This window comes from Leptopilina boulardi, unplaced genomic scaffold, assembly GCF_019393585.1.
Source record: "Leptopilina boulardi isolate dan_hultmark-lab unplaced genomic scaffold, ZJU_Lbou_2.1 LbouV2_31, whole genome shotgun sequence".
Classification (NCBI taxonomy): domain Eukaryota; kingdom Metazoa; phylum Arthropoda; class Insecta; order Hymenoptera; family Figitidae; genus Leptopilina; species Leptopilina boulardi.
The window spans coordinates 1,379,865-1,403,707 of NW_026137874.1; the positions used below are offsets into that span (position 1 = coordinate 1,379,865).

At 27.6% G+C, this 23,843-nt stretch overlaps 3 protein-coding genes across 4 annotated transcripts; 1 reads left to right on the forward strand and 2 right to left on the reverse strand.

Moving 5' to 3' along the window:
- Positions 1–303: 303 nt before the first annotated feature.
- LOC127283496 (serine/threonine-protein kinase PLK1-like) lies at positions 304–14,031 on the reverse strand. 2 transcript variants are annotated; one of them, XM_051308429.1, is made up of 10 exons: positions 13,859–14,031; positions 13,310–13,513; positions 10,542–11,220; positions 10,295–10,466; positions 6,312–6,416; positions 6,056–6,172; positions 3,807–4,021; positions 2,826–3,719; positions 2,533–2,666; positions 304–2,455 (listed from the first exon to the last, which is right to left on the reverse strand). In XM_051308429.1, the coding sequence occupies exons 3-10, from the start codon at positions 11,129–11,131 to the stop codon at positions 2,115–2,117; spliced, it is 2,568 nt and encodes an 855-aa protein (XP_051164386.1). In that variant the 5' UTR covers positions 11,132–11,220; positions 13,310–13,513; positions 13,859–14,031; the 3' UTR covers positions 304–2,114. The 2 variants fall into 2 exon arrangements, with proteins under 2 accessions (XP_051164386.1, XP_051164387.1); XM_051308430.1 differs by having other exon boundaries at positions 10,542–11,196; positions 13,310–14,031.
- A 2,264-nt stretch (positions 14,032–16,295) lies between these two features.
- Positions 16,296–20,118, forward strand: LOC127283498 (pleckstrin homology domain-containing family M member 1). The gene is made up of 4 exons (XM_051308431.1): positions 16,296–16,867; positions 17,120–18,451; positions 18,519–19,154; positions 19,272–20,118. Exons 1-4 carry the CDS (start codon positions 16,847–16,849, stop codon positions 19,428–19,430), a joined length of 2,148 nt encoding a protein of 715 aa, XP_051164388.1. The 5' UTR covers positions 16,296–16,846; the 3' UTR covers positions 19,431–20,118.
- Positions 20,024–23,563, reverse strand: LOC127283499 (spindle assembly abnormal protein 6 homolog). Its single transcript, XM_051308432.1, has 4 exons — positions 23,187–23,563; positions 22,281–22,804; positions 21,451–22,199; positions 20,024–21,376 (listed from the first exon to the last, which is right to left on the reverse strand). Exons 1-4 carry the CDS (start codon positions 23,373–23,375, stop codon positions 20,847–20,849), a joined length of 1,992 nt encoding a protein of 663 aa, XP_051164389.1. The 5' UTR covers positions 23,376–23,563; the 3' UTR covers positions 20,024–20,846.
- Between the last annotated feature and the right edge of the window lie 280 nt (positions 23,564–23,843).

A 23,843-nucleotide genomic window follows, 5' to 3' on the forward strand; every position in this document is an offset into this window, starting at 1 on the left:
TATTTTGCGTTTAAAATAAATATTAAGGCCCATTCACAATGATTTGAAATATTGTCCAATATTTGCCAATTAACGTCAAGCAATTTTATGCGCGAATTTATTTAAAATTTCAAATTTATTTAAAAAGTTTGTGTTTTTTTTTTAATTATTCTGCAAATAAAAAAAAAAAAAAAAAAATTATAATTACATATGGAAAATAGTATTATACTTGTTTATAAAAAATTGAAAGATGTTTAATACAATGAAATATATTTAAGTTAGAAAAAAGGAGAACCAAAGGAATATGAATAAAAAGAGTGAAGATTTATTTTGCGAAAATTCGCATTTGAGATCTTTAATTATCTTCATTATTCGTTTTTTTCAACATGAAACATGAGCCTTGATTACATCTCGTTAGAAAAAACGACCGTAGAAAATAAACGTAACGTTTTAATAACATCAAATCTCCGTTTCATATTATTGAAACAAGAGATGAAGCGAAGGAATATTTTATTCGTAAAAGCAAAATGACGCAATGAATCGCAACGTTAATTATCTCTAAGGCATATAATTTATATTTTCAGATTTTTTTTTTTTTATAGATCTAACACACCATTTCACGATCACAGAGCAAATAGCTCTTTTATCACTATTATACATTTATAATATATCTAACAATCTAACCATTTTATCATCATGTAAGTCTCCGTTTAAAAAAAAAAATTACAATTCAAGAAAGAGTGAAAAAAAAGAGTTAATTTGCATTTTTTTTTTACAGTGAAGGTGTAAAGAATTTTATTTTTTGAATAATTTACTAAATTAATTTAATTTAAAACTTCTAGAAAGTCAAATGATACAAAAATAATTTATTTCTATTTTCGGAAAAAATGCATATTAACTTTTTTTTTACCTCCATCAAATTTTTGTTTGCAATTTTTTTTCGGAGCTAACAATTCTAGAGGAAATATTGTGATATAAAACTGTAATCGTATAATGAAATGAGAGATTTGATTCTAATTACATCAGTGACTTTCTTTTTTTCTTGATGTCAATAATATCGATATTTTATAATAGTTAATTATTCATTTATTAATTAACGACCAATTAAATTGATAATTAATTAAGGATCAATTAAATTAAATTGACTGTCAAATTAATGATCAATTAAATTTAATTGACAATTGACTAATTCAATTATAACAATGCATTTTTAATTAAATTAATAAAGTAATGAATAGTTATATAATAACTAAATAATATTATTAATAATAATAGTAATAGTAATAACAACAATTGTACGACTCTATTTGTCTTTAACTGTATATATATATATATATATTTTTTTTTAATATTAAACGAATTGTCATGGAAGTAACAGCGACTTGTAACTACAGTGGCAACAAGTTGGCAGTGACCAATCTGTTCTCTTTTCTGGACTTCCAATAATCTCGAAAAAGCATCTGACTAGGATTACCAAAGACCCTCGATTTGATTGGTAACCTTGATGACTGAACTCGCGGATCTTTTTTTTTTTTTTTAAAGCGTTTAAGTGGCATTCTTTAAATTATAAGTACTACTGTGCGATCATCGAGAGTACAAAACGGTCATTAACCAGTCGCTTCTTTTTTTTTTTTATATCACCCGTTGCGAATCGAGTTCATTTTTTTTTTAAAGCTACACGAGACATAGAAGTTTCGTATGAACTTCTTTTATATAATAAAGTTTTGAAAAACTCAACAGAGTCCCGGGAATCGAGTTTAAACTTTGAAATCAATCACAGAAAGTTTTAGTTTAATTTTCACATCTCGAAAAATAATATCGAGTTATAACAGAAATCTGGATAAAAATAACGAAAAAAAAGTAGATCTAAATAAATCTCTAATTTTACACACAAACAATTTTTTTCTCATAACTAAATTTAATAACAATATTAGAAATTTTAAATGTAACATTTTTCAAAAAAAAAAAATTTGATTATTTTTATCCAGTTTTCGAAATCTATCTTTCTTTCCTAAGAAATTACTATACGAATTCGAATCACAGAAGATTTATATATTATTATATAGAATAACTTGAAAAATGAAATTCTAGATTTTGGTTTCTTTAACCTTGTATAAGGTTCTAAACGCTGGGGATCAGCCAACTGCATTATTATCGAGATCAGCAAATTCACGGGATACTTTGCAAAGATAGTGTAAACATTCATGAATTTCGGGAGTACAACCATAACTCCTGAGATCGCTTAACCAATAAGAAGAAACACGTCTACCGGCATCGATATAAGTGATGAGATATTCCTTACATAATGGCTCTTGTGATACAACCATTTTCGTATGATCCATGAAGAAATTCACCTGAAGAAGTGGTCCCGTTAATTCCATCACAATTGCTTTGTCCGTTCTTAACCAGCGTCGCATTCTTGGCACACATGCGGAACGGGATTGTCGCATATTTCTAACTTCTTTAATTTCACCACCTAATTAGAAAATACAAAATAATAGTAAATAGTAAATAAATTGAATTACAAAAATTATTAAAAAAAAATATGCTAACCTTCTGTTAGATGATGTTCCATATATTCCGTAAAATATCGCAGAATATCTAGTTTTGTTTCTAACGATGAGGGAACATCTTTTTCTCTGTGATATCTCGTTACTTCGTCATCGGTTCTCATGTATTCGACACGTCTGAAAAAAAATTTTTATTTTATACCATTTTTCATCTATTTCTTTCGTAAAAATAAAGAAGAAATTAAAATTTACCCCTTTTTGCTCTATTTTTAGTAAAAAAAAACCGTAGAAAAAATGAAAAAATAATAAAAAGTTAATTGAGGAGAAATCTTTTACCTTCTATCAGGAGTGTAGCTCATCTTTGTGCTATCATTAAAGAGCACTCCAACCGATTTATCAGATAGTTGAAAACCCAAGCCGTACTTATTAGAATAATCAATCCACTTGATTACAAACAATGGTGTCACATCATCAACTTTAGGAGGATTTCTAATTGCCTGTCGACATTTTATTTCAGCAAGACCATCCTCAAGTGCTCTATTCATTTGTACACTTTGCGGTAAAATAGGCGTTTGTCCACCATTTGTTTCCATTAATGTTTGTTTTTTCCTCGCTTCAGGACAAAGAACACTGCTAAGACGTTGTCGAAACCATGGTAATTTTGGTAATTTTGATAATTTTTTTGACAACCAATTTGAAACTTTTTGCCCTTTACCCGATTGTTTACGACAATCATTACGCGTTGGTGATTGTGCTCTCAATTGTGAATGTTGCATTATTTCCTCACCGTGATAATGATGATTATTATTATTATTCATCGTTGACACCACTGACGATGAGGGTGAAATTGCCGTATTAATTGGTTCAATAATTGATAATTGAGGTGTACGATAGCAACATGTATCGGGTAAAAATGATGGAACATATTCCTTGGTGAGATAAGGATGTTCCTTAACTCTTTCGAGTGATGGTCTTAGCTCGGGATTTGGATGTAATAGCCAACGAATTAAATCCTGTCCATTACGACTTGCCATTGTATCGTCAACTTCACGATAATGATTATTGCAAATTCTCGTGTAAGTTTCTTTAAGTGTCGCCGTATCAAATGGCGGTTGGCCAACGAGCAATGCATATAAGATACAACCCAAGGCCCAAACATCCGCCTCATAACTGTAAGCTTGTTTGTAAAGAACTTCCGGAGCAATAAAGTTTGGTGTACCGCAAAGTGTTCTATAAAAAAAAAACAGAAATAAAATTAAAAAAAATTAAAAGCAAATTAATATTTATTAATTTTTGAAATAAGTAAATAATAATTACACTTTTCTACGTTGACCATCGGGACGTGTGGCTAATCCAAAATCACCAATTTTTACAATCATTCGTTCCGAGAGAAACATATTGCCCGGTTTCAAATCCCGGTGAACGATTTTTTGCGAATGAATATAAGCAACTCCTGTTACCATTTGTTTCATATAGTATCTGGCTTCCGGTTCCGTTACTTTGCCACGATAACCCAACACGTGCATGAGACTCTGAAACAAAACATGTGGAGATGAATCATCATACTCTAAATACTTTAACTTACTTTTTTTTTACTTCTGAATCACTCTCTGTATTTCTATATTACTCAACCTACGATTTCTCTTTTACAAAATGCAATTTAATCTCATTCTCTCATAATACAAAGACTTTTTAAAATTAATCACCAAACATTAAAAATTTACTACTATATTATAAATCTGACGATAAATAATAAAAAAAATATAAATATTATTGTAAAATTATAACACAGAATTAATAATTACTATGAAAAATGAAAGTTAGGAAAGTTATCAATTAAAAAAAAATTCACATAAAAAAAGAGGAAATTAAATTTTCTGAATCCTAAACAGGTTTTTGATTTCATTTATATTCTCAAGATTTCTGTGTTCTACTTCTTTTTATTGTCAATTAATTTTATTTTCTCTCAAGTAAAAATCATTTTGATTATATTTATTGCAAAAATTAACTTTATATTTTCTCTCAATCTTGGTTGGACACACGTGACAAAAAAAAAAAAAAAAAATAAGAGAAATTTCCGTTATAATTTACAACTTTGACCACAAATTCGTATTCTAATAACAGAAGTTGTAAAAAAGATGCAAATTATAATAAAAAGAAGAAGAAAAATGATACGTTCATGATTTATAGGAGAAAAGAAGAACAGATGGATAATTAACAGAAAATAGAATGAAAAAGTTGGTCAAGGCTAATAATAATATCATGTTAAATTCTCGTAATTTTAGTTGACAAATATTTTTAATATTTTATTTATTTAAATAAAATTTTTCAATAAATTTCTTAAATGAAAATTCTAAAAATTTGAAATTCAATTTAAAAATGAAAATATTTAATGAAAATTTTCATAATTACTTTCAAGTAATTAATAATTTTTTTTTTAAATGAATTTTAATTATTATTAATTATGATGAACAAAAAGGAATTGTTATAATAATAATAATAATAATTGAAAAAAAGTTTTCAAGGAAGTTAAATTCATGTGCAATCTAATATGCACCTTTCGCTTTGACTAGCATGTGCAGGCTGCATTGGCCATCGTAAAAAGTATTCTGCATCACCTGCAGCTGTTGCAAGAAGCACTTGTATATTTTCACATCAAACTATCGGCGACCGACGCAAGCACGCTTGATCGACTCTCTTATATGTAGACACGCTTCTCCAAGTTTTACGATCCATTAAACGATGCTTTATTTTAAGAAATTATCACGCGAACTATAGAGTAATTATTAAATTCACAGGTCAAGGTCGATGACGGTAATACGTCATTAAATATTTTTCCAAATTTAATTAAATAAAATACAAAAATTTCAATTCGATATTAATGTAAAAAAATCTAATTTTTCTATTTTTTGTCTTAATTGAATTATAATTACAAATTTGAAAATTCTTTGAATTCAATTTAGAAAATAAAAATTTTTATCTTAATTTAAAAAATTTGGATAAACTAAAATTAGAAATAAAATACAAATGCAAAATTTTTTTTAAAGCTAAATATTCGAATAAAAGGCAATTTTATATAATAAAATTTTTAAATCTTATTTAATTTCTACTAAACTGAATATTAAAAAAATAATTAAATTTATTAAGTTCAAGTCAATGAATTTTAAAAAACCAAAAAATAGTTTTATTATCTATGAAATAAAAAATGACCTTCGATTCAAGATCAAAAAAAGGAAGAATCAAGTTCAAAGGCAAGGATGCTTTCTTTTATGTTTGAAGTGTCTTAAAAAAATGAAAAATAAGTTGAGATATTGAATTTCGTAACCTGTGACTGACCCGTTTTTTTTTTTTTTTTTTTTTTGTAAATTTGAATAACAAGGAACATTGGATATAATGAAGGTAGAGAGCGTGTGTCATCGAGGTTGGAAAGGAGAGCGAAAGTTAAATGAGAATTGTTGCGGTAATAGTGAATGTGAACTCTCAAGTAGGAGAAGAATGTGGCGAGTTAAAAGAGACAAAGAGTTCAGCACTTGAATCTTTCGGTCATGCAATGTCAAGTATTGTACCTTTCGTGGACAAGCTTCTAGGAGCATGTAGACACTTAGATTGTCCTCGAAGTAATGATGCATCTGAACGACATTGACATGATTCAACTCCTTGTGTATCGTCACCTCTCTTGCGATCTAAGAATAAAAAAAATTATCCTTTTATTAAATAACAAAAAATACATATTAAAAAAAATATCCTGTAAAAAATTTTCAAATTTTTCAAATAATTTCTTTTATTTCATTATTTTTTCATAAGTTTCATAATTTTATTTACCTTTTGCATATGAATCTTCTGCATTCGATTTTTGGGAATGATTTTACAAGCATATTGTTTCCTCGTTGAAATGTCGGTTATTAAATAAACTTTTGCAAAGCCACCCTGAAAAGAAAAAAGAAAATATTTTTTTTTTGTATTGTCAAAAAATGTATATTATATAATTTCAATGCCTTTATTATCAAGGGCACAAAAACCTTTTAAGAAATTCCTAGACTGTGAATGCCATGAAAAAAGGAAAAAGAAAAAAAAATCGTGGCCAAATGCCAAAAGTCGCAAAAATATCTTTTGACATTGCGAAAGTTAAATTATCGTTCTCGTTTGTCGTATTATTCTATTTTATTATTTACAAAATATCTGTCTGATCTCTGGGACACAATAATAATAATATAAAATCTGTGAATAGGCATATATATAAATATTTGTCTAGGGTTTAAATGAATAAACATCCAGGTGCCTTTTGCCATGAAAATAATTTCAAAGAGCAAATGTGTTCATGAGAAAACATGCGTAAATCTAGTTCTAGGGTAAAATAACATTTCTCTTCATTGAGAAATTCTAAAAATATATTATTTTCTTTTATTACATTTTACAAAATAGAATTTATTTTCCTAAAAGAGAGTAAAATTACAAAAAAAGAAAATTAATGTTTTTTTTTTTATTCTTATGTAAGTTTCGTGGCTCAAATTCATTTGGCATTTAAATTATTTGTGTCACTGAAGAATAATAAAATTATAAACCAAGAATAGAAAAGAAATTTGACTTTTGTTTGATCGATTCCTCACGTAAAATTTGTTATTGATTCCAACCAATCGTCATTTCAAGGTTGAATTCTCGTTTCTTTTAAAATTTTCTATTTTGAATTTAATAAAATTTTGTATTATTCGAGAATTTCGATTTTATTTTAAACAAAACAACGTTTTTTTAGAACTCAAAACACTAGAAACAGATTTTTACAGACATTTAAGTTTAACATGCACTTAACAAAGAAAGATTACCATAACAGTTTCTATCTTGATAAACTTGCAAAAAAAAAAAAAAAAAAGGTGAATAAGAAACGAATAACAAAGGGATAAAACGTACGTTGCAAAGAGCAAGAAGATTAGTAAAAGGGCAAAATGCAGTCTTCCATGAAAAGACGAAGACGAAGAAGAAGTAGAATAGTGACTTTAAGAAAATTCCTGTTCTGATCTCGACGCTTTATATTTTGAAGTAACTTTCATGGAGAGGGGGAGATAAAAAGGTCTTGTATAACTAGTATAAGAAAGAAGAAAAAATATAAAAGAGAGGAGAAGAAGAAGAAGAAAGCGAATGAGGAGAAGAATATTTTTCTCACGACCCACGCTTGTCGAGTTTCGAACCTTAACAGGTCCTTTGTGTCGATAACTTTTCAAAGATGCGAGCAGGTCCTTCCAGAGCACACACACATTCATTCACTCACACAATTTTGAAAAATGACACCTACAGAGTCATTTAAAAGTTTATAGTGTATATGTTTCTCAGGCGTATACACACAGCCCATCTGCTTTACTCTGAAATTCAGGAACCGTTCTTTCGCCTCAAAAAAAAAATAACCAAAGCCACTAAAACGTCAACTCGATTTTAACGAAATTTCACCCTTTGCCTCCGGATCACTTGAACCTTCGAAAAAAAAAAATAAATTTTCAATGAAAAAAATAATTTATACAATTATTGTTTTAATTTCAAAATTGGTTTAATAATTAATTATTATTATAAAAAATTGCAATTAGCGAATAAAATTCAAAAATTTTATCCACTTTTTAATACGTATGAGAATTCTATTGGGAAAGTAAACCACAAAATTGTCGGTAGATTCGCGTGATCATATTCATAAAAAAATATATTCTATATATATTACATGTTACAAAAAAAAGAGACACTGTGGTTTTGAAGGAAGTTATATTATATCCAACTCGCGTGACCGAGAAGAAAATATATAATCGAAGAAAGAGAGGAGCAACGGAAACTAAAAATGTGCCATCTAAAATATTGCTTAAAATTCAATGAAAAAAAAAAAAAAAAAACCGTTTAAGAAAAAATCTTCTAAAGTTCCTCTATAATATAAAACACAGGTTTCAAGATAACGGAAGCTTGAGAATATGTGATAATTACTTCATCTCACACCAATAGAGAATCTACTTGAAAGATAATAAAATTTAAATATCCAGAATTTAGAATAAAGAATTAAAAAGAGGAATAAAAAAAATTACTTTTAATAAAAACAAATTTTATTTACCTCAAAGAAATGCAAATAGAAATTTTGTCTGCGTATCGAATTAAATAAATTACGAATTAAATAATTTAGTTTAATATCGAGATGAAATAAAATACTATTGAAGAAAGTGTAAAAGAAGATTAATAAGAAAGTACAAACATCCTGTCAGCAAGAGATATAACAATATAAAGGGTGAACGAATTTTAAAAGCCATATATACGCGCAATGAACGGGATAGAAATGTTGATAATGAGTCTTAATAAAAACTCATTAACCAGCGAAAGGAGGAAATCTTCAATAAAATTTAAATTAAAATCAAAGACACGCTCCTAATCAAAAGACATACTAGAAAAATTAGAAGAAAAAAAAATTATTAAAATAAAAAAATTAACTTTTTTTTTGTATTTTAATATAAAAATCCTTCTTTTTTTTCCACAAAATTATTTAAAATGTTTTCACTAAAAACTATCAGAGCTGAACAAATAGAACGGAAATAATTTTAAATCCACCGCATGTCATACAAGAAAATTTCTATTTCATTTTCCCAATCGATTCGAAAGTGAAGTCAAATCTAATTAGTTTCGAATAAAATTTCCACTTAATTGGAATAATAATTATGTATCTCTCTCACTCTCTTTTAATTTTCTGTCGATTCCTACGCTTTAATTAAACCGTAATTATTTAATTTTAAACCATTTTCCTATAATTAATGTCATTTTATTTAAAGTATTAATTTTGAATTTACATTTAGAAAATAAACATTATATTTTTTAAAAAAAACTTCATATTATTTACATTTTAATATAGTAAATCATTAAATAAAGTTTAAAATGAAAAAAACTTTTCCTTCTCATGATTTACTTTAAAATTTGAATTTTAAATTTAAATCTTCCAAATTAGGTTCTAAGCCGGTTTTTTTTTCCTGAATGATTTCCATGATGAATGTGTACAAAAATTGCGGACACAAACGATGGGAATATACCAAATAAATATACAACCCGAAGGGAAAAAGATGAAAATGAAATGAGTATATGAGGTTGCAAGCTTGTGTGACTGGTGAAGGAGAGAAAAAAAAAAGAAGGCGAAAAGGTGGGAACGAAGATGAAGTGAGAAAGGAAAGGAAGTTGCCCTTCCGTTGCACGCGTAACTTGAAGGTATTACCTACGAGGTAAACACAAAATGATAGGGATAAGATTCTATATATAAGATGTTTGTAAACATTGCAATATTCGCAAAATCCTAATAAATCTATAAAATCGCCTATTCACACAAGAAAAATTTTCAAAAAGTTTTTACCGTTTAAAATTTAATTTTCAAAATATTTAAATATAAAATTAAAATTTGTTTATAAAAATGAAATATTTCTTGATATAGAAAAGAAAAGAAAAACAAATATTATTCTATTGTATTGTTATTCCCACATGAATTTCTGTGAGTTTCGTGCAATGTAAATAATAAATTCCCAGAGTAAAGACTGCGCTCACATTTTCCCGTGGAATCTTCATGAAGGCATTATCATTCAGCTTGGTAATCTATTAATGTTTTCCCTTTAGCATATAACGACCGGTGGCAATGAAGCGTTTGTTAGAATTTCAAATATATATATACTCCCAGGAGATAAAATATTCTTTCATTTTTTTTTTCAAGTTCATATTATAAATATATACCCTTTTTTATCATAGAATGAAATTTATGATGATGTCAAACACGTGTTTGTCCCATAAATAAAATAAAATTATTCTCTCACCTTTCCAAGAAATTGTCCTTTATGATACGCATTTCCCTTTTCAATATCGATCACATAATCTGATTCTTGTTCCACAGATGAACTATTCCAAGATGATGTCGATGGTGCAACAGTACCGGGAGCAATACCACGAAATCTGGTTAATGAACTTTGACTCTTCCCCGTGGTTCCTCTGGAAAGAAAATATTTTTTTTTTATTTTAAATAAATTTTTTTTTTTTTCATAATTAAATTAAAATTTAATTTACCTAGAATTAGCGGGTGTTGAAGAACTGACGGACGTTGTTGAATGTGGAATGGAAGAAGACGGTGAGAGAAATCGTTGTGATGTTGGAGGCGATGTGGCGGTGGAAGCAGTTCTTGTATCCTCTTCCTTAGGCGAATTACTTGACGATGAACATGATTTTCGACTTGTTGTATTATCACCAGTCAAAGGATAACCAGGATGTGAGGAATATGAATTTTCTGATTCGAGTGGAGCAGATGACCCGTATCCAATACTTCCATTGTCACCGCTAATTGTGCAGCTGCTTTTCAATCTTTGACGATGACTTCCAAGACTAACGCGTTTTCTATCTGGCGTTTGAACAGAACCTTCCAACGAGCATGGAATCGATGATGCACCATGATAATCATCCGATGCAACGGAACTTGTATTACTTGTTGGATTTGAATCATCAGTACCACGTTCCTCCAGTAAACTTGATTTCAATCGACGAGATCCACGAGAAAGACTCTTTGACACGTCATCCATATAAGCGAAACTGTTGCTTAAACGAGTCGCAGCAACTTGAACAATTTCTACACCCATCGTTGTAAGCACCTCGTCTCGAGACATATCGCTTAAGATTATTCGTATTATTTAAAGAATCTCGTTCACCTCTTATTTTTCCTACCTATGACCTACTCGACAGCAACATTCATCATCTATAAATATAAAGAAACATTGTTTTTAATTTTCAAATCGAAATCATTTCCTTTTTATAGTAAAACTAAAATATTTATCAAAAACAAAATTAATTAATAATAAAATTTATGGGAAATAAAATTCTTTAATGATAAAAATCTAATAATGAAATATGCTTTGTTTTTTTTTCACAAAACGGGAAAATAATTATGAGACATGATTCATTACCGTTATAATATTGAATTTCCGATAATAATATTAGAATAAAAAATAAATGAAAATTATTATTTTAGAAAATATATAAAAATTATTTAATTTTTCTTATATCAATTTTAGACCCGTTAAAAAGTAAATAATTGAAAAAACTCATTGAACTTGACAAAACTGTAATAATTCTTTTAAAAGTGTCAATTACAAATTTCAAAGAACTCGATAATCTCTTCTATGTAATCTCTCCCTCTCTCTCTTTCTCTAAAGAGAATGTAAGATCGCATATCCCTAAAGCGGAAATAATTGCTCCTTACTCATGACTTGATTTGCAACTATCTACAGGTTTTAATAGTTTCCTACAAATTACCGTCAACTATATTCTTTAAACAATAGAGTAACATAATTAAAAATTACATATATTTATTTTAAACAAAATTAATAACTTTTTTTTCTGTCTTTATATATGGAAAAATTAAATAAAATTCGATAATCCAAAATGAAAATAATTATACGCTCAATTTTTTTACCATAAAAAATATAATGTGACACTTGTGAGAATTCTTTATATACGTATCACCGGAAACAAGAAGCCATAAAAAAAGATAACACAAGGTTATCCCTTTTGAGGAAGTATAAGAAAATAAAAAATATTTTTTAAATAATTTCTCAAGTAAATAAAATTCAATTCTGTAAAATACAACAAATATTTATAAATTAAAAAAAAATAATTTTATAAATAAATTATTTAAAAATATCCAATTTCTAAAATATAAATATTCATTTCATATAGAATAAATCAAGTCTCCTACAATTTCTAGTATAAATCATAAATTTAATTGTATGCATATTCTCAGATAATTAATAATCATGCGCGAATAATTAATTTCCATAATAAAAAGTCCATAAAATCACATTCGCAATGAAAGAAGAATTTTTTCGCAAAAAAAAATTATTTTAATTTTAGTGTCGGGAGGACTTGTTAGCAGTTTACAATATCCGTTAAAGCCGGTTTTACGGTGAACTTCTGATAAATTTTACTCATCAACAAAAGAAATAAACAGCAATCATTGAACAGTTAGTCGATAAATGCCCGCATCTAGCAATATGGCCCTTTTACAACTTTCGAATTTCAAAAGAGAAAAAAAAGGAATATCACTGCATTTTTGTTTCTATGTTAAATTCAAAATACATAAAATATCTTTAAAAAAAATAGATAAACAAAAAATAGTTCATTATTGATTAATTTGAAAATAAAATTGAACATAAACTGCACAAACGTCCTCTAAATCCCTAAAAGTTAAAATTAATCGCCTAAACATTATTTGAATGTTCCCAAAAGAACTTGACCATGATCTAAATATATATGTAAGATTATCAATCATTATAGCACAATAATTATTGAAAATGAGAAACTTTCTCCATAACTATATATATCTGATTATTATTACTGCACACGAGAGACCCAGATTTAAATTGAAATAATCTTACGATCACGTAACAGATTTTAAATTGTTAAACAGAATACAATAACTTAAAACGTTTTTATATTAAGAAATTTTTAAAAAAATATTTGACAAAACTACGTTTACAATAATATTTTTCAATAACACTTTTTTTGGCTAATAAATTTTTCTTAGGAAAATTGATCTGTTACAAAAATTAATTAGACAAAAAAATTATAATTTACTTAGAAAAATTATTTTTCCTCTAAATCGTTTAATTATAAACTTCATCGATATAAAAAAAAAAATTGCATTTGCAATTAAAAAATCAAACTAAACTTTTCAATAGAAGAAACAAATTACAATTTTTTTTTTTTTTGTTTGAAAAATTTCTCACATTCATCTTTTTCACACATGAGCAAATGCACTTGACAGAATTCTATTGAAAGCCGATTACCTGTCATCTCTGCAGGTATTTCCGATCCACACTTCCCTTGTGTTCCCAGATAGAATTGCAAATGTATTTCCTTTTCGATGGTGGGATGGAATTTCTCAGTTTCCGGAGGCGAAATATTTTTCTCGCAACATTTTTTTTTGGAGCATCTATATAATCCTCTTATTCAGAATTGTCACGAATTTTTTTTCCCCTGTAATTCACTCGCTGAAAAGGCAGATTTAAAGCAGGGTAACAACATATTTTATAGACATTATTAGAAGGAAAAATTCACTCTCTTGTATATGTAATGATAGATTGAGGGGGTCGAGTTGTAATCTATAATATTGAAAATTATAGGGAATGAGCGTCGGACAACAACCCCGAAACACGTGCACTCGGATCGCTCGATAAGGGCAGGACCAGAGTTCTCGTTCTCTGCTGCTTATATGCTCCGAAAGATAAAGAAAGATGAGAAAACCAGTTTCATCAGAGGCTTTAAAGAAAGAGAGAAAGAGAGTTTTGTGATTTAAATAACGCAACCCTGGCCGAGACACTGAAGGATTCACTCACACTTGATTGCAAGGGCCAGGTAAAAAAAGAACACCCTGAGAGAGAGAAAGAGAGAGAGAGGGATGTTAATAATAAACTTGAATTACTTCGGACGCTGAACGACGATATAAACTGGCTCTCTCTCTCGTGTCTTTCCCTGCGTTGGTACAACCCTCGACTGCTGCTGCACCGAGCCTACTGTTGCCATAAAGTTGAGATCTTTTGTATAGAACCTGCGCGAAGTGAGACCAGTGACGGAACTCTCAAGCTGGGAGCCTCCATAAAAAACAGACCTACGCAAAGAAAATATAATTTAGTTCCATATTTAAACAAACAAAAAAAAGAAATTCTCTTTTTCTATTTTCCTTTAAATTCACTATTAATTATTTTCAATAACAGAAAATATTAAATTAAATCAAAATTTGGATAATTTTAAACTTTTTTATTAATCTATAAACAGACTGAAATTACGTTAATTTTAAGTTACAATAGTTCCTTTGGTTTTTTTTTTAATTTCTCGAAAAATTTGTAACCGAAAAGTAAAATTACACCATTATAAATATTCTATTTTCCTTTAAATTGACTATTAATTATTTTCAATAACAGAAAATATTAAATTAAATCAAAATTTGGATAATTTTAAACTTTTTTATTAATTAATCTATAAACAGACTGAAATTACGTTAATTTTAAGTTACAATAGTTCCTTTGGTTTTTTTTTAATTTCTCGAAAAATTTGTAAGTAAAAGTAAAATTACATCATATATAAATATTTACATATAAAAACATTTTAAAAATAATTCCGTTCGAAACAATGTCTCACAACTATTAAAATCACAAGATTTGATAATTTGAATAAAGACTTTGGGGGTCTGTACAAAAATAAATCTTTCAAAACGTGAAAAATCTAAATTTAAGTCTTTTGAGAAAAAATAAATAATAAAAGTAAAACATTTTTGTAAATTAGGACGTAAGAGAATTACTTTTTTTTCAAAGTATTAAATAATAAGCTTATTAAATTGAGAGAGAGTTCAACTGCATTTGTGCAAGCGACCAAGATAAGAATAGCCGTAATTAACTACTTTTATGCTTTGAAAAGAAACTCGTTAGAGATACAAGATATGAATTTCATTCATATAAGTTTTCATCCCTAAATTTCGTAATAAAAAAACTATTATCTAAAAGATTCTCCTGTAAATAAATAATTTTTTTTTAAATAATAAATTAATAAATGTCTTTTTAACTAATAAACTTTTAAAAAGAAATAAAATTTAATATTCATATCGATAGTACTGAATGAATAAATGAGAACAGGAAAATAGAAGGGACATCATTTTTTTTATCACCATATCACCGCATTTAACTATATATATAAGGGAAGTTATAAACTATAAAAAAAAATAAACTCATAAAATTCATTTAATAATAAATCTGTTAATATAATTTACTATTAAAAATAAATTATAATAAATTTATTATTATAAAAAAGTATAAAAACAAATTAAAAAAGAAATTGGAAAAAAATTAACTCACCTCATTTTTTTAATTGAGACACTGTGTGCAATATTAATTTTGTTTTTAAGATTTTTACGTCTATTATATATATTTTTCTCAAATATATTTTATCAATTCCAGTCAGCAAATATTGTGCAGGTCGTGTTGTATATAAAATAAATTCACATATATAGACATAGACACAATTAATTACTTCTGTAATTGGTGAGAGAAAGTTGATGTCAAACTGTGAATTATGTTATTCCCATGTAATCCAAATATAATAATATATACATAATATTAAATGTCTAGAATTGGTTCTTGGCTAGTTTTGTAAAAACTATTATCCATATCTAGTGAGAACACGTTATTACATCATTATCGTGCTTGGATTCACGTATATAGTCATAATATGTGTTCACATCTTCAAGGGGGGGGGCATTTAATTTGGCTTCTATTGCAATATGAAAGAAAGCGTAAAACTTATATATGTTTCTTAACAATAGTACAATCTTTTTTGTTTTGTAATATATTACACTTCAAATCGTTTCTAATTTGCAAATTTAAGACATTTTTAACTGAAAACACTTCTAATATATTTTTATATCAAATTAATCAGTAAAAAATTGGAATTTGATATTTTCTTCAATTTATTTATATCCCCTAGGTGTCTAATATAATTATATATTAATTACCTGTAAATTGAAATTAGTAAACAAATCCCTTCATATAGGCAAAAAAGGTGGGCTATTATTTATTCCGATTGTTTTCGAATTTAGTGATTTAAATGATATAGGTATTATATAACCCTTATTCATAATGAATTTATACTTTATAGTTAATTAAAACACTTTATTAATTAATAACAATTTGTAAACAATAACTTTTAGAGAGAAAATTGTATTATAAATGTCCGTTATTTTTACAGTTCTGTGAAGTACGATCAGTCTGCGCGCGCATCTTGATAGCAGCGCACCTAGTGTCAAGAAACAAGTACCAAAATGTTATGTTATGTTTACATGTGTGCGTGTGTACAAATTAAAAAAGGAAAAAAAAAATTGTCTAAATTGTGTAATTGTTGACATCGACAATTAAATAGTGTTTCGTAATATTGTGATGAAATTAACAAATTTTTGATAAAATGTAAAATTATTCGCTGTCCAGTTTCTTATATTTGCAAATCGAAATGTATTTGTATATCGATATGCGTCATTCTAACCTAAACAATGATAGTGCGATATAATTCTTTGAATATATACTAGACGACAATTTTATCGGGTTAAAGTTCAAAAGTAATTTATTTTATCTTTTGTACTTCCTCTTTAATGTTTGATATGAACGAAATTTCATTTAATATATTATGCAGTCTTTGTTTTCAATTGTCATTTTCATCAAGGGCAATCGTTTTTGATTTCTATGATCAATTTAGCTGATTATTTTCTTTTTTTCAAAATATCATGATCAAATATCATAAATTGATTCTCAGTAATTACGCAAAGTGTCAATTTAGCAATTATGATTTCCCTTCTGAGAAAGGTAAGCATTTTTAAATTTAGTTTTTTTGTTTAGAAAAGCAGTGAAAGTTTTCTAACATTACTGCGTCATTTAATATTTAATACTATATAATTAGTATTCAAATTTAATTGTTTATGTTTGTAAAATTCTAATTTTTTTTGATTATCATTTAAACGTCAAACTCGTAGGAAATTAGTCCTACATTTTTTTTAAGTGAGAAATTTTTTCTTTTAAATTAACGAAATAAATTAGTTAAAATTTCTTTTTTTGCAGGTGAATTCCGCGGCAAACAAGAGAGATATTCTTGTTCGGGAATCGCTTCAACGTCAATTAAATACCTGCGTAATGGAAATGCAAAGTGCGCCAGGTGTCGTAGAAGGTGTTCCAGTGGCAAATTGCGAGGAGACAATGGCACTTTGTTTCATTTTAGAAGCAATTTTTCTACATGGATTAAAGGACAGTCTTTTAAATAGAGTGACTGAAGCACTTAATGGTCCTGATTTTGATGCAATGCCACAGCCAAGTTTTTGGGGACCTTTACTTGTTTTTTCTCATCGTCAAATTATTGATCAAATACAAACATTAACACAAGTTACAACTGAAGTTGGTTATTGTCGTGCTTGGATTCGAATTGCTTTAAATGAAGGAATTTTAGCAAGTTATTTTACTTCAATTCATCGAGATAATTCTGCCCTAAAGCCTTATTACAATAAAGCAGCATTCATAAGAGATTTAGATCTTGTGGAAATAACACAGAAATTAATCGAAAATATGGATTACGTGAGATTTGAACTCGCTTGTAATTCAAGTCTTTTGAATTTTTGGTCGAGTACACCATTATTAATGGCAGCAATTTGGTCACCACCATTAAAATCGTGTCCAGTTTTTAGTGCAGTCGATATTGCAAAAACAATAAGCAGCGATAGTAATGATACATTTGAAGAAATCGAAACGGCAAGTTCCATTGGAAGTTTAGGTTCTTTTAATTCATCATTATCGACTATTAATAATATTGGCTGTCTCTCAGAGGACGATGCTCTTAAAATTATTTTAAAAACTAAACAGAAAGATATGCAAAATTTACAAGATTTGGCAATTGGTTCCGAGACAACGGACGATGAGGTGAAGGATTTGGAATTTGAACGAAGAGAAAAAAGAAAAGAGAGACGAGAGAGAATGATGATGGATCGTAAGAGAGAGGAAAATTTGAAGGAAAAGCAAATAGAAATAAAAGAGAATAATGAAAATAATTCATTGGAAAATTTAGAAACTAAGGAAAATGGAATTGAAGAAAATGAAAAAGAGTCGAAAGATGATGAGGAATCTGATAAAAAAGAATCTGAAGCACAAGGATTAGGTAATTCTCTTGTAGGAAGATTAGGTTGGTCAACTTCTTTTGAGGACTGTGCATCTTCATTAACTTCATCTGTGATATCACAAAATTCTGACAATAGATATACACAAGAGGCACCAACTTACGATGCATTAATAAAGAGTTACAATCCTGCTGGATATAGTTTATCACCAGATCTTCAGGAACTTATTAATACTTATCCACTTAGTCAACCAATTCCTGTTGAATCAATTGCTCCAAACAATGAGAGGGTAATTTTATTTCACATTAATTTAAATTATTAATTTCAATTGTCAAAATGTAATTTTAATTTTACAGATTTCTGTGAGCTTTGATGAGCAATTAGAAAAAATTCCAAGAGAACGTGGTCTTGACGCTCAAAATTATAGTTGCTACGATTGTGGACATTCAATTGGAATGACATTTTCAACAGCTCATGTTTGCTTTTTCTTTGGCGATTATTATTGTTCAAATTGTATGTCGGATGAGGAATTTTTAATTCCATCGCGAATTATACATAATTGGGATTTAAAGCATTATCCCGTTTGTCAAAGAGCAGCGACATATTTAACAAATTCCTCAGCACTATTGGATTTAAAGACAATAAATCCAAAAATTTATTCAGCTGTCGAACCAATGGCTCAACTTCAAACATTAAGAATTCAATTGAATTTATTGCGCGCCTATTTATTTACGTGTCGTGAGCCTGTTATTGAATCATTGCAAAAAAAAGTTTTCCCCCGTGATTATTTGTATGAACATATTCATCAATATTCTGTATCTGATTTATTGGATGTTCCAAATGGTGCGCTGGCGCAACAATTGCAAAAAATTATTGAATTCGCTAAAAATCATGTAATGGGATGTTGGCTTTGCAGTCAAAAAGGTTTTATTTGCGAAGTCTGTAAAAATCCAAAAGTTATTTATCCATTTGATTTGGATTCAACATATCGGGTAAGAGAATTTTAATTTATTATTATTATTTTTGAAAAAAAATTTAAGTTACTGAATTTAATCCAATAATTTAAAAAAATACTAAAACAAATGCTTATTAATAAAAAATGATTACAGTGCGGAGCTTGTAATGCAGTTTTCCATTCAAGATGCTTAAATTCTAGCAAACTTTGTCCAAAATGTGAACGCAGACGCAAAAGAATGGATATTTCTCATTTGGATGTGGGAGATTCAGAATTACCTCCGGAATCAATAATCGCACCACTAGTAAATTAATATTATTATTTTATTATTTAGATTTTGTAAACAGTATTACAAAAAAGAGTCTTTAGACAATTGATAGAATTTTGAAACGAAAAAAGTATCATTCAATGTAAAAGACAAACTATTTTTCTTAATTTCAGGGAAAAGTTTACTTATTTTTAACAATTATTAATTACATAAAAATTTCTCTTATTTTTTGAACTATAAAGTATACGTCTATGTAATAGACTATATTTTCTCTATAATATTTAAAATGAATTTCTTTTAGAAAATTTAAAAAAATAATTAACTGTTTAATTTTAAAAAGCCTATTTTTATATAATTAACTTTGATTTAATTGAAAAATTATTAACAATTTGATTAGATGCAAAAAAAAGAAACAAATAATTTTAGTTCTAAAAACTTGAGTTTTTAACAAATTAATAAATTCTTAATTTATTTTTAGAGTGTGGCAAAATGAACATTTTTTTTCTTTGAAAAAGTAAAAAAAAATGTCAAAAGCCTCGTTAGAGTCATATCATAAATGTAAATTTAAAAAAAAAAGTACTAAAAAATTGTGATATCAAAATTAATTTGAAAACTCAACGAGACTTGATAACAACGTATTTCATCATTTTATAAAATATTTATTCTTCATTTATGTACAAAAGTTATAGTATAAACAATAATTGCTTATTACAAACTGTAACTTATTCTTCTAGATATTATCTTAATTAATACTGTCTACAATCCTGGCAGTCTTCCTTTTAGGCAAAATACCTTACGAAAACGTAGAAAAAAAATGAATTCGTTTTTTATATTATATATCAGGATTTTTTTTTAACAGAAGAGTTTTTTTTGTTTTTAAATTGCATTTTCTCCAGGTACATTTTTTTGTACTTTTTTGTTTTTGTTTATGGTCATAATTTTTAAATCTACATTTTCATTTCAACACTCTCATTTAACATTATTGTTTTTTTTTTTTTTAAATATTGTTCCCTTATTCTAAAAATTCTACAATTAATGCTGAGCAAACTACAATTGTTCGAAATATTTCTCACGTTTCCAATGAAAAAATTATTTTTCAAGTCATTTTCAGAAATTACGTTAAAAACCCATTATTTTTTAAGAAAATATTCGATTGGTAAACTTTTTTTTACAGAATAATTAAAACTAAAAACTGTATAATTGTTAATTGATAAAAAAAATTAATGAAGTTTTATTTTTAAAAATCGTTTAGAATTTGAGAAATATCTTGGCATTTTTGTTTACTACAAAATTGAAAAAATAAATTTTTAAATTTTTCTTTTTATACTTTTTTAAAGACGAGAAAACGTCTGCTTTCTGAGATTTCAAATTTATTTGTACTCTTCAACTTATATATAATTGTTTAAAAATTAATTATCTAATATTGTACTCCCACCTTCTCTCTTTCTTTTTTTTTCTAATTCAGTGGAGAGTCTTGGGAAAATACGATGATGGCAAAAGTGGTTTATCTAATACGGAACGACGAAGGCCACCTTGTAGATTACTCGTACTTTTTGCCTTTCCATTCGCCATAAATGGAGCATTATTATTTTCAATAATTGGTGGCACTGTTGATATACCACCAGAATTTGGCGATTTACTTAAACCATTCATACGATCGAGTGGTGTACTTGTACTTGAAATTTGTCCAGGTTTATTAAAATTCATACCACTTGTCATATCACTTACTCCAACACCCGTTGATCTTGCTGATGATCGATTAATATTTGAATTTTGCATAATAGAATTTCTAAGAGGTAACGCTGAGAGTGAAGAAGCATTTGCTTGAGTTGTACTCGGCGCTGGTGTTCGTGTTTCAAATCTATTGGGAATAAATTTATTTGTTCGCGGTAATGTTAATTGAATTGATGTTGGCACAGATGTCATTGCATTTGTTGCACTGTGCAATGGTGTTTGATTATCGGCCAATCTTCTATTAAGCCAACTGATAACTGCAAGAAAAATGTTGATTAAAAAAAAAAATTCGAATTTCCAAAATCTAAAATGAAAAAAAAATATCTCTTACCATTGTCATTATTCTTGATGGTTTTGTCCTTTTCTTCGATTTGCGTTTGCAAATTTTTCACTTGTTCTTTTAAATTATCAATTTCTGCCTTTGCGTCTTTTGATTCTTTTGTGAAATTTTCTATTTTATTTTCCAATTGACCAACTTGTTTGTGTGTAGCGTCAATTAATCTCTCTTGCTCTAGTGCAATGCCCGTTCGAAGTTTTAATTTATTTTTCGTTGATGCAAGTTCATTTTGTATTTTTGCAAGAATCTCATTTGCTTTCACTAATTCATCACTCAATCGTGTTAATGAATTTTGTTTTCTTTGTAATTGATTATCTTTTTCGGCAAGAAGCTCCTCTAATCTTTGTTTTTGTTCCTTGGCATTTTTCAACATTTCTGTATGTTTATTTATTAAAATTGTTTTATCCTTCATTTCTTGTTCAAGTACGGCAACTTTTGTTTTTAAACTATTAACTGATTTATCTTTATCATGATAATCACCGTCGAGTTTTGAATTTTGCTTTTTTAAAAGAGAAAGATCTCGTTGTACAAGATTGAGTTCTTTCTCAAGAGTTTGTATTTGTTTTAATTGTTCTGAATTTGTTGCCTCAAGAAATGATTGTTTATCTTTGTATGTTATATTTTGTGTTTTAAATTCCGCCAATTCTGTATGAACATGTTTAATTATTTCACTGTGTCTTTGTTCTAATTCCATTTTTTCCCTCTCACATTGATGTTGTAATTCCATTTTTAGCTGTGACAATCTGTAAAAGAATTTATGGTAATTGTTACTAGAAATATAAATTAAAAAAAAAATACATTGATAGTTAAAATATAAAACGAACCTTTCTTTTTCTAAATTCATCTGTTGCGCTAAACTCATTTGCAATTGTGTTTTTTCAGTAACCCATTTTTGTTCAAGTTGATCGAGGTCCTTTACTTTTGATTCTAGTTTACAATTTAAATCAGATTGTCTTGCTTCCAAATTAAGAATGTCACGATCTTTTTGTAATAAACTCTCTTTTAATTGTTTGATTTTCATAGCCATATGTGTCTTGATGTGTGAATCATTTGCTGGAGCGATATTTAAGCATAAATGACAAAGATGCTTGAAATTGTTTGTCTCAACGAATTTGAAAGTCCATTCTCCACTTTCCTCGGACAATAGCATGAGAAATTTTGGAGTTTTTGATAAACTTGTCGCTGGTACTTGACATTGTTCCAAAAGATATATTAATTGCGTTGCAAAATTATCAAAATCAACAAGTAATCCTTGTTGAGCTTTCAAAATTTTAAAATCATCTTCGGTTATAAATAAAGAGTAGAGAAAACATGGATCATCATCGTCTGCTAATAAAACGCATAAACTCTAAAAAAAATGATTTAAAATTATTTTCTAATATTTATTGCATTAATAATAATAATCGTCATATAAAATTTTTAATAAAAATGACATTTTTAGGGGAAATTAAAAAAAAAATGACACAAAGGATGTAAATAAAAAGCTTTGTGATGATTGGACGTTTACAACGCAAAAGCCGCTTTGCTTATGTGAAAACACATAGAATTTTTATATTTATTTCTAATTTCAAAATAGTAATCATCATATTGAATAAAGTAAAATTATACAATTTTGTAAGAAAATATTGTACCTTATCATGTAATTTTACAATTTAAACTACAAAATTAATTATAACTTTTGTTGTTAGAGTGGAAAGAGGTTATGTTTATAGTGTTATTAAAATTTTTACCTTGCGACAAACGGGACTTATTCCTGCGTGAATTTCAACATTAACACGAAGATCCCTTTGTCTTTCTTCTTTAAGTTGAGGTTTAATATAAACTTTTTGCACTTTAGTATATAAAACTTCAACATTATTCAACTGAAGATTGACATCTCCAGCAACTCCACTAGCCGCTATAGTGTTCAGATAATTCATATTTTACCACTTTTTCTAACTGACATTTGTCATTTCCGGATGATAAACTTTTCTATAAAACTTATTTGTACACTTTAGTAGAATTTTCATTTGTAAATTTTTTGAAAAATCTTAGAAAAATTATTGTTTTTAATTTTCAAATATTGACACTCTCTCTATCTCTCTCTTTCTGACTTTTGACGCACGCGTAGCGACGACTCTGACCTCTAGGCGTCACGCGCGAGAACTTAAAAAAAAAAAAATATTCTCTACAATTTTTCTTTCTGACTTTAAACTATAAGATTTTATATATTTAAAAATTGTAAAACTTTAATTTATTTATATAAAAAATCTTTTTTAAATATATACAATATATATTTATTTGCAAAATTGAGAATATTAATTAAAAAAAAATATATACAACAAAGAGAGGAATATATTCATCCGATTGGTGACTTCATTAATTGTCCACCAATCAGAATTGATATC

What these genes read in the sequence shown, in the direction of transcription:
- LOC127283496 (XM_051308429.1), bottom strand. Translation starts at nt 11,131, where the DNA reads ATGTCTCGAGACGAGGTGCTTACAACGATGGGTGTAGAAATTGTTCAA. An exon ending in TCAACACCCGCTAATTCTAG is followed by an intron (nt 10,467 to 10,541) that starts GTAAATTAAATT and finishes TTTTCTTTCCAG; the next exon opens with AGGAACCACGGGGAAGAGTC. An exon ending in AAGGACAATTTCTTGGAAAG is followed by an intron (nt 6,417 to 10,294) that starts GTGAGAGAATAA and finishes TTTTCTTTTCAG; the next exon opens with GGTGGCTTTGCAAAAGTTTA.
- LOC127283498 (XM_051308431.1), top strand. Translation starts at nt 16,847, where the DNA reads ATGATTTCCCTTCTGAGAAAG. An exon ending in TGATTTCCCTTCTGAGAAAG is followed by an intron (nt 16,868 to 17,119) that starts GTAAGCATTTTT and finishes CTTTTTTTGCAG; the next exon opens with GTGAATTCCGCGGCAAACAA. An exon ending in ATTTGGATTCAACATATCGG is followed by an intron (nt 19,155 to 19,271) that starts GTAAGAGAATTT and finishes AAATGATTACAG; the next exon opens with TGCGGAGCTTGTAATGCAGT.
- LOC127283499 (XM_051308432.1), bottom strand. Translation starts at nt 23,375, where the DNA reads ATGAATTATCTGAACACTATAGCGGCTAGTGGAGTTGCTGGAGATGTC. An exon ending in ATGAATTTAGAAAAAGAAAG is followed by an intron (nt 22,200 to 22,280) that starts GTTCGTTTTATA and finishes ATTCTTTTACAG; the next exon opens with ATTGTCACAGCTAAAAATGG. An exon ending in CATCAAGAATAATGACAATG is followed by an intron (nt 21,377 to 21,450) that starts GTAAGAGATATT and finishes TTTTTCTTGCAG; the next exon opens with TTATCAGTTGGCTTAATAGA.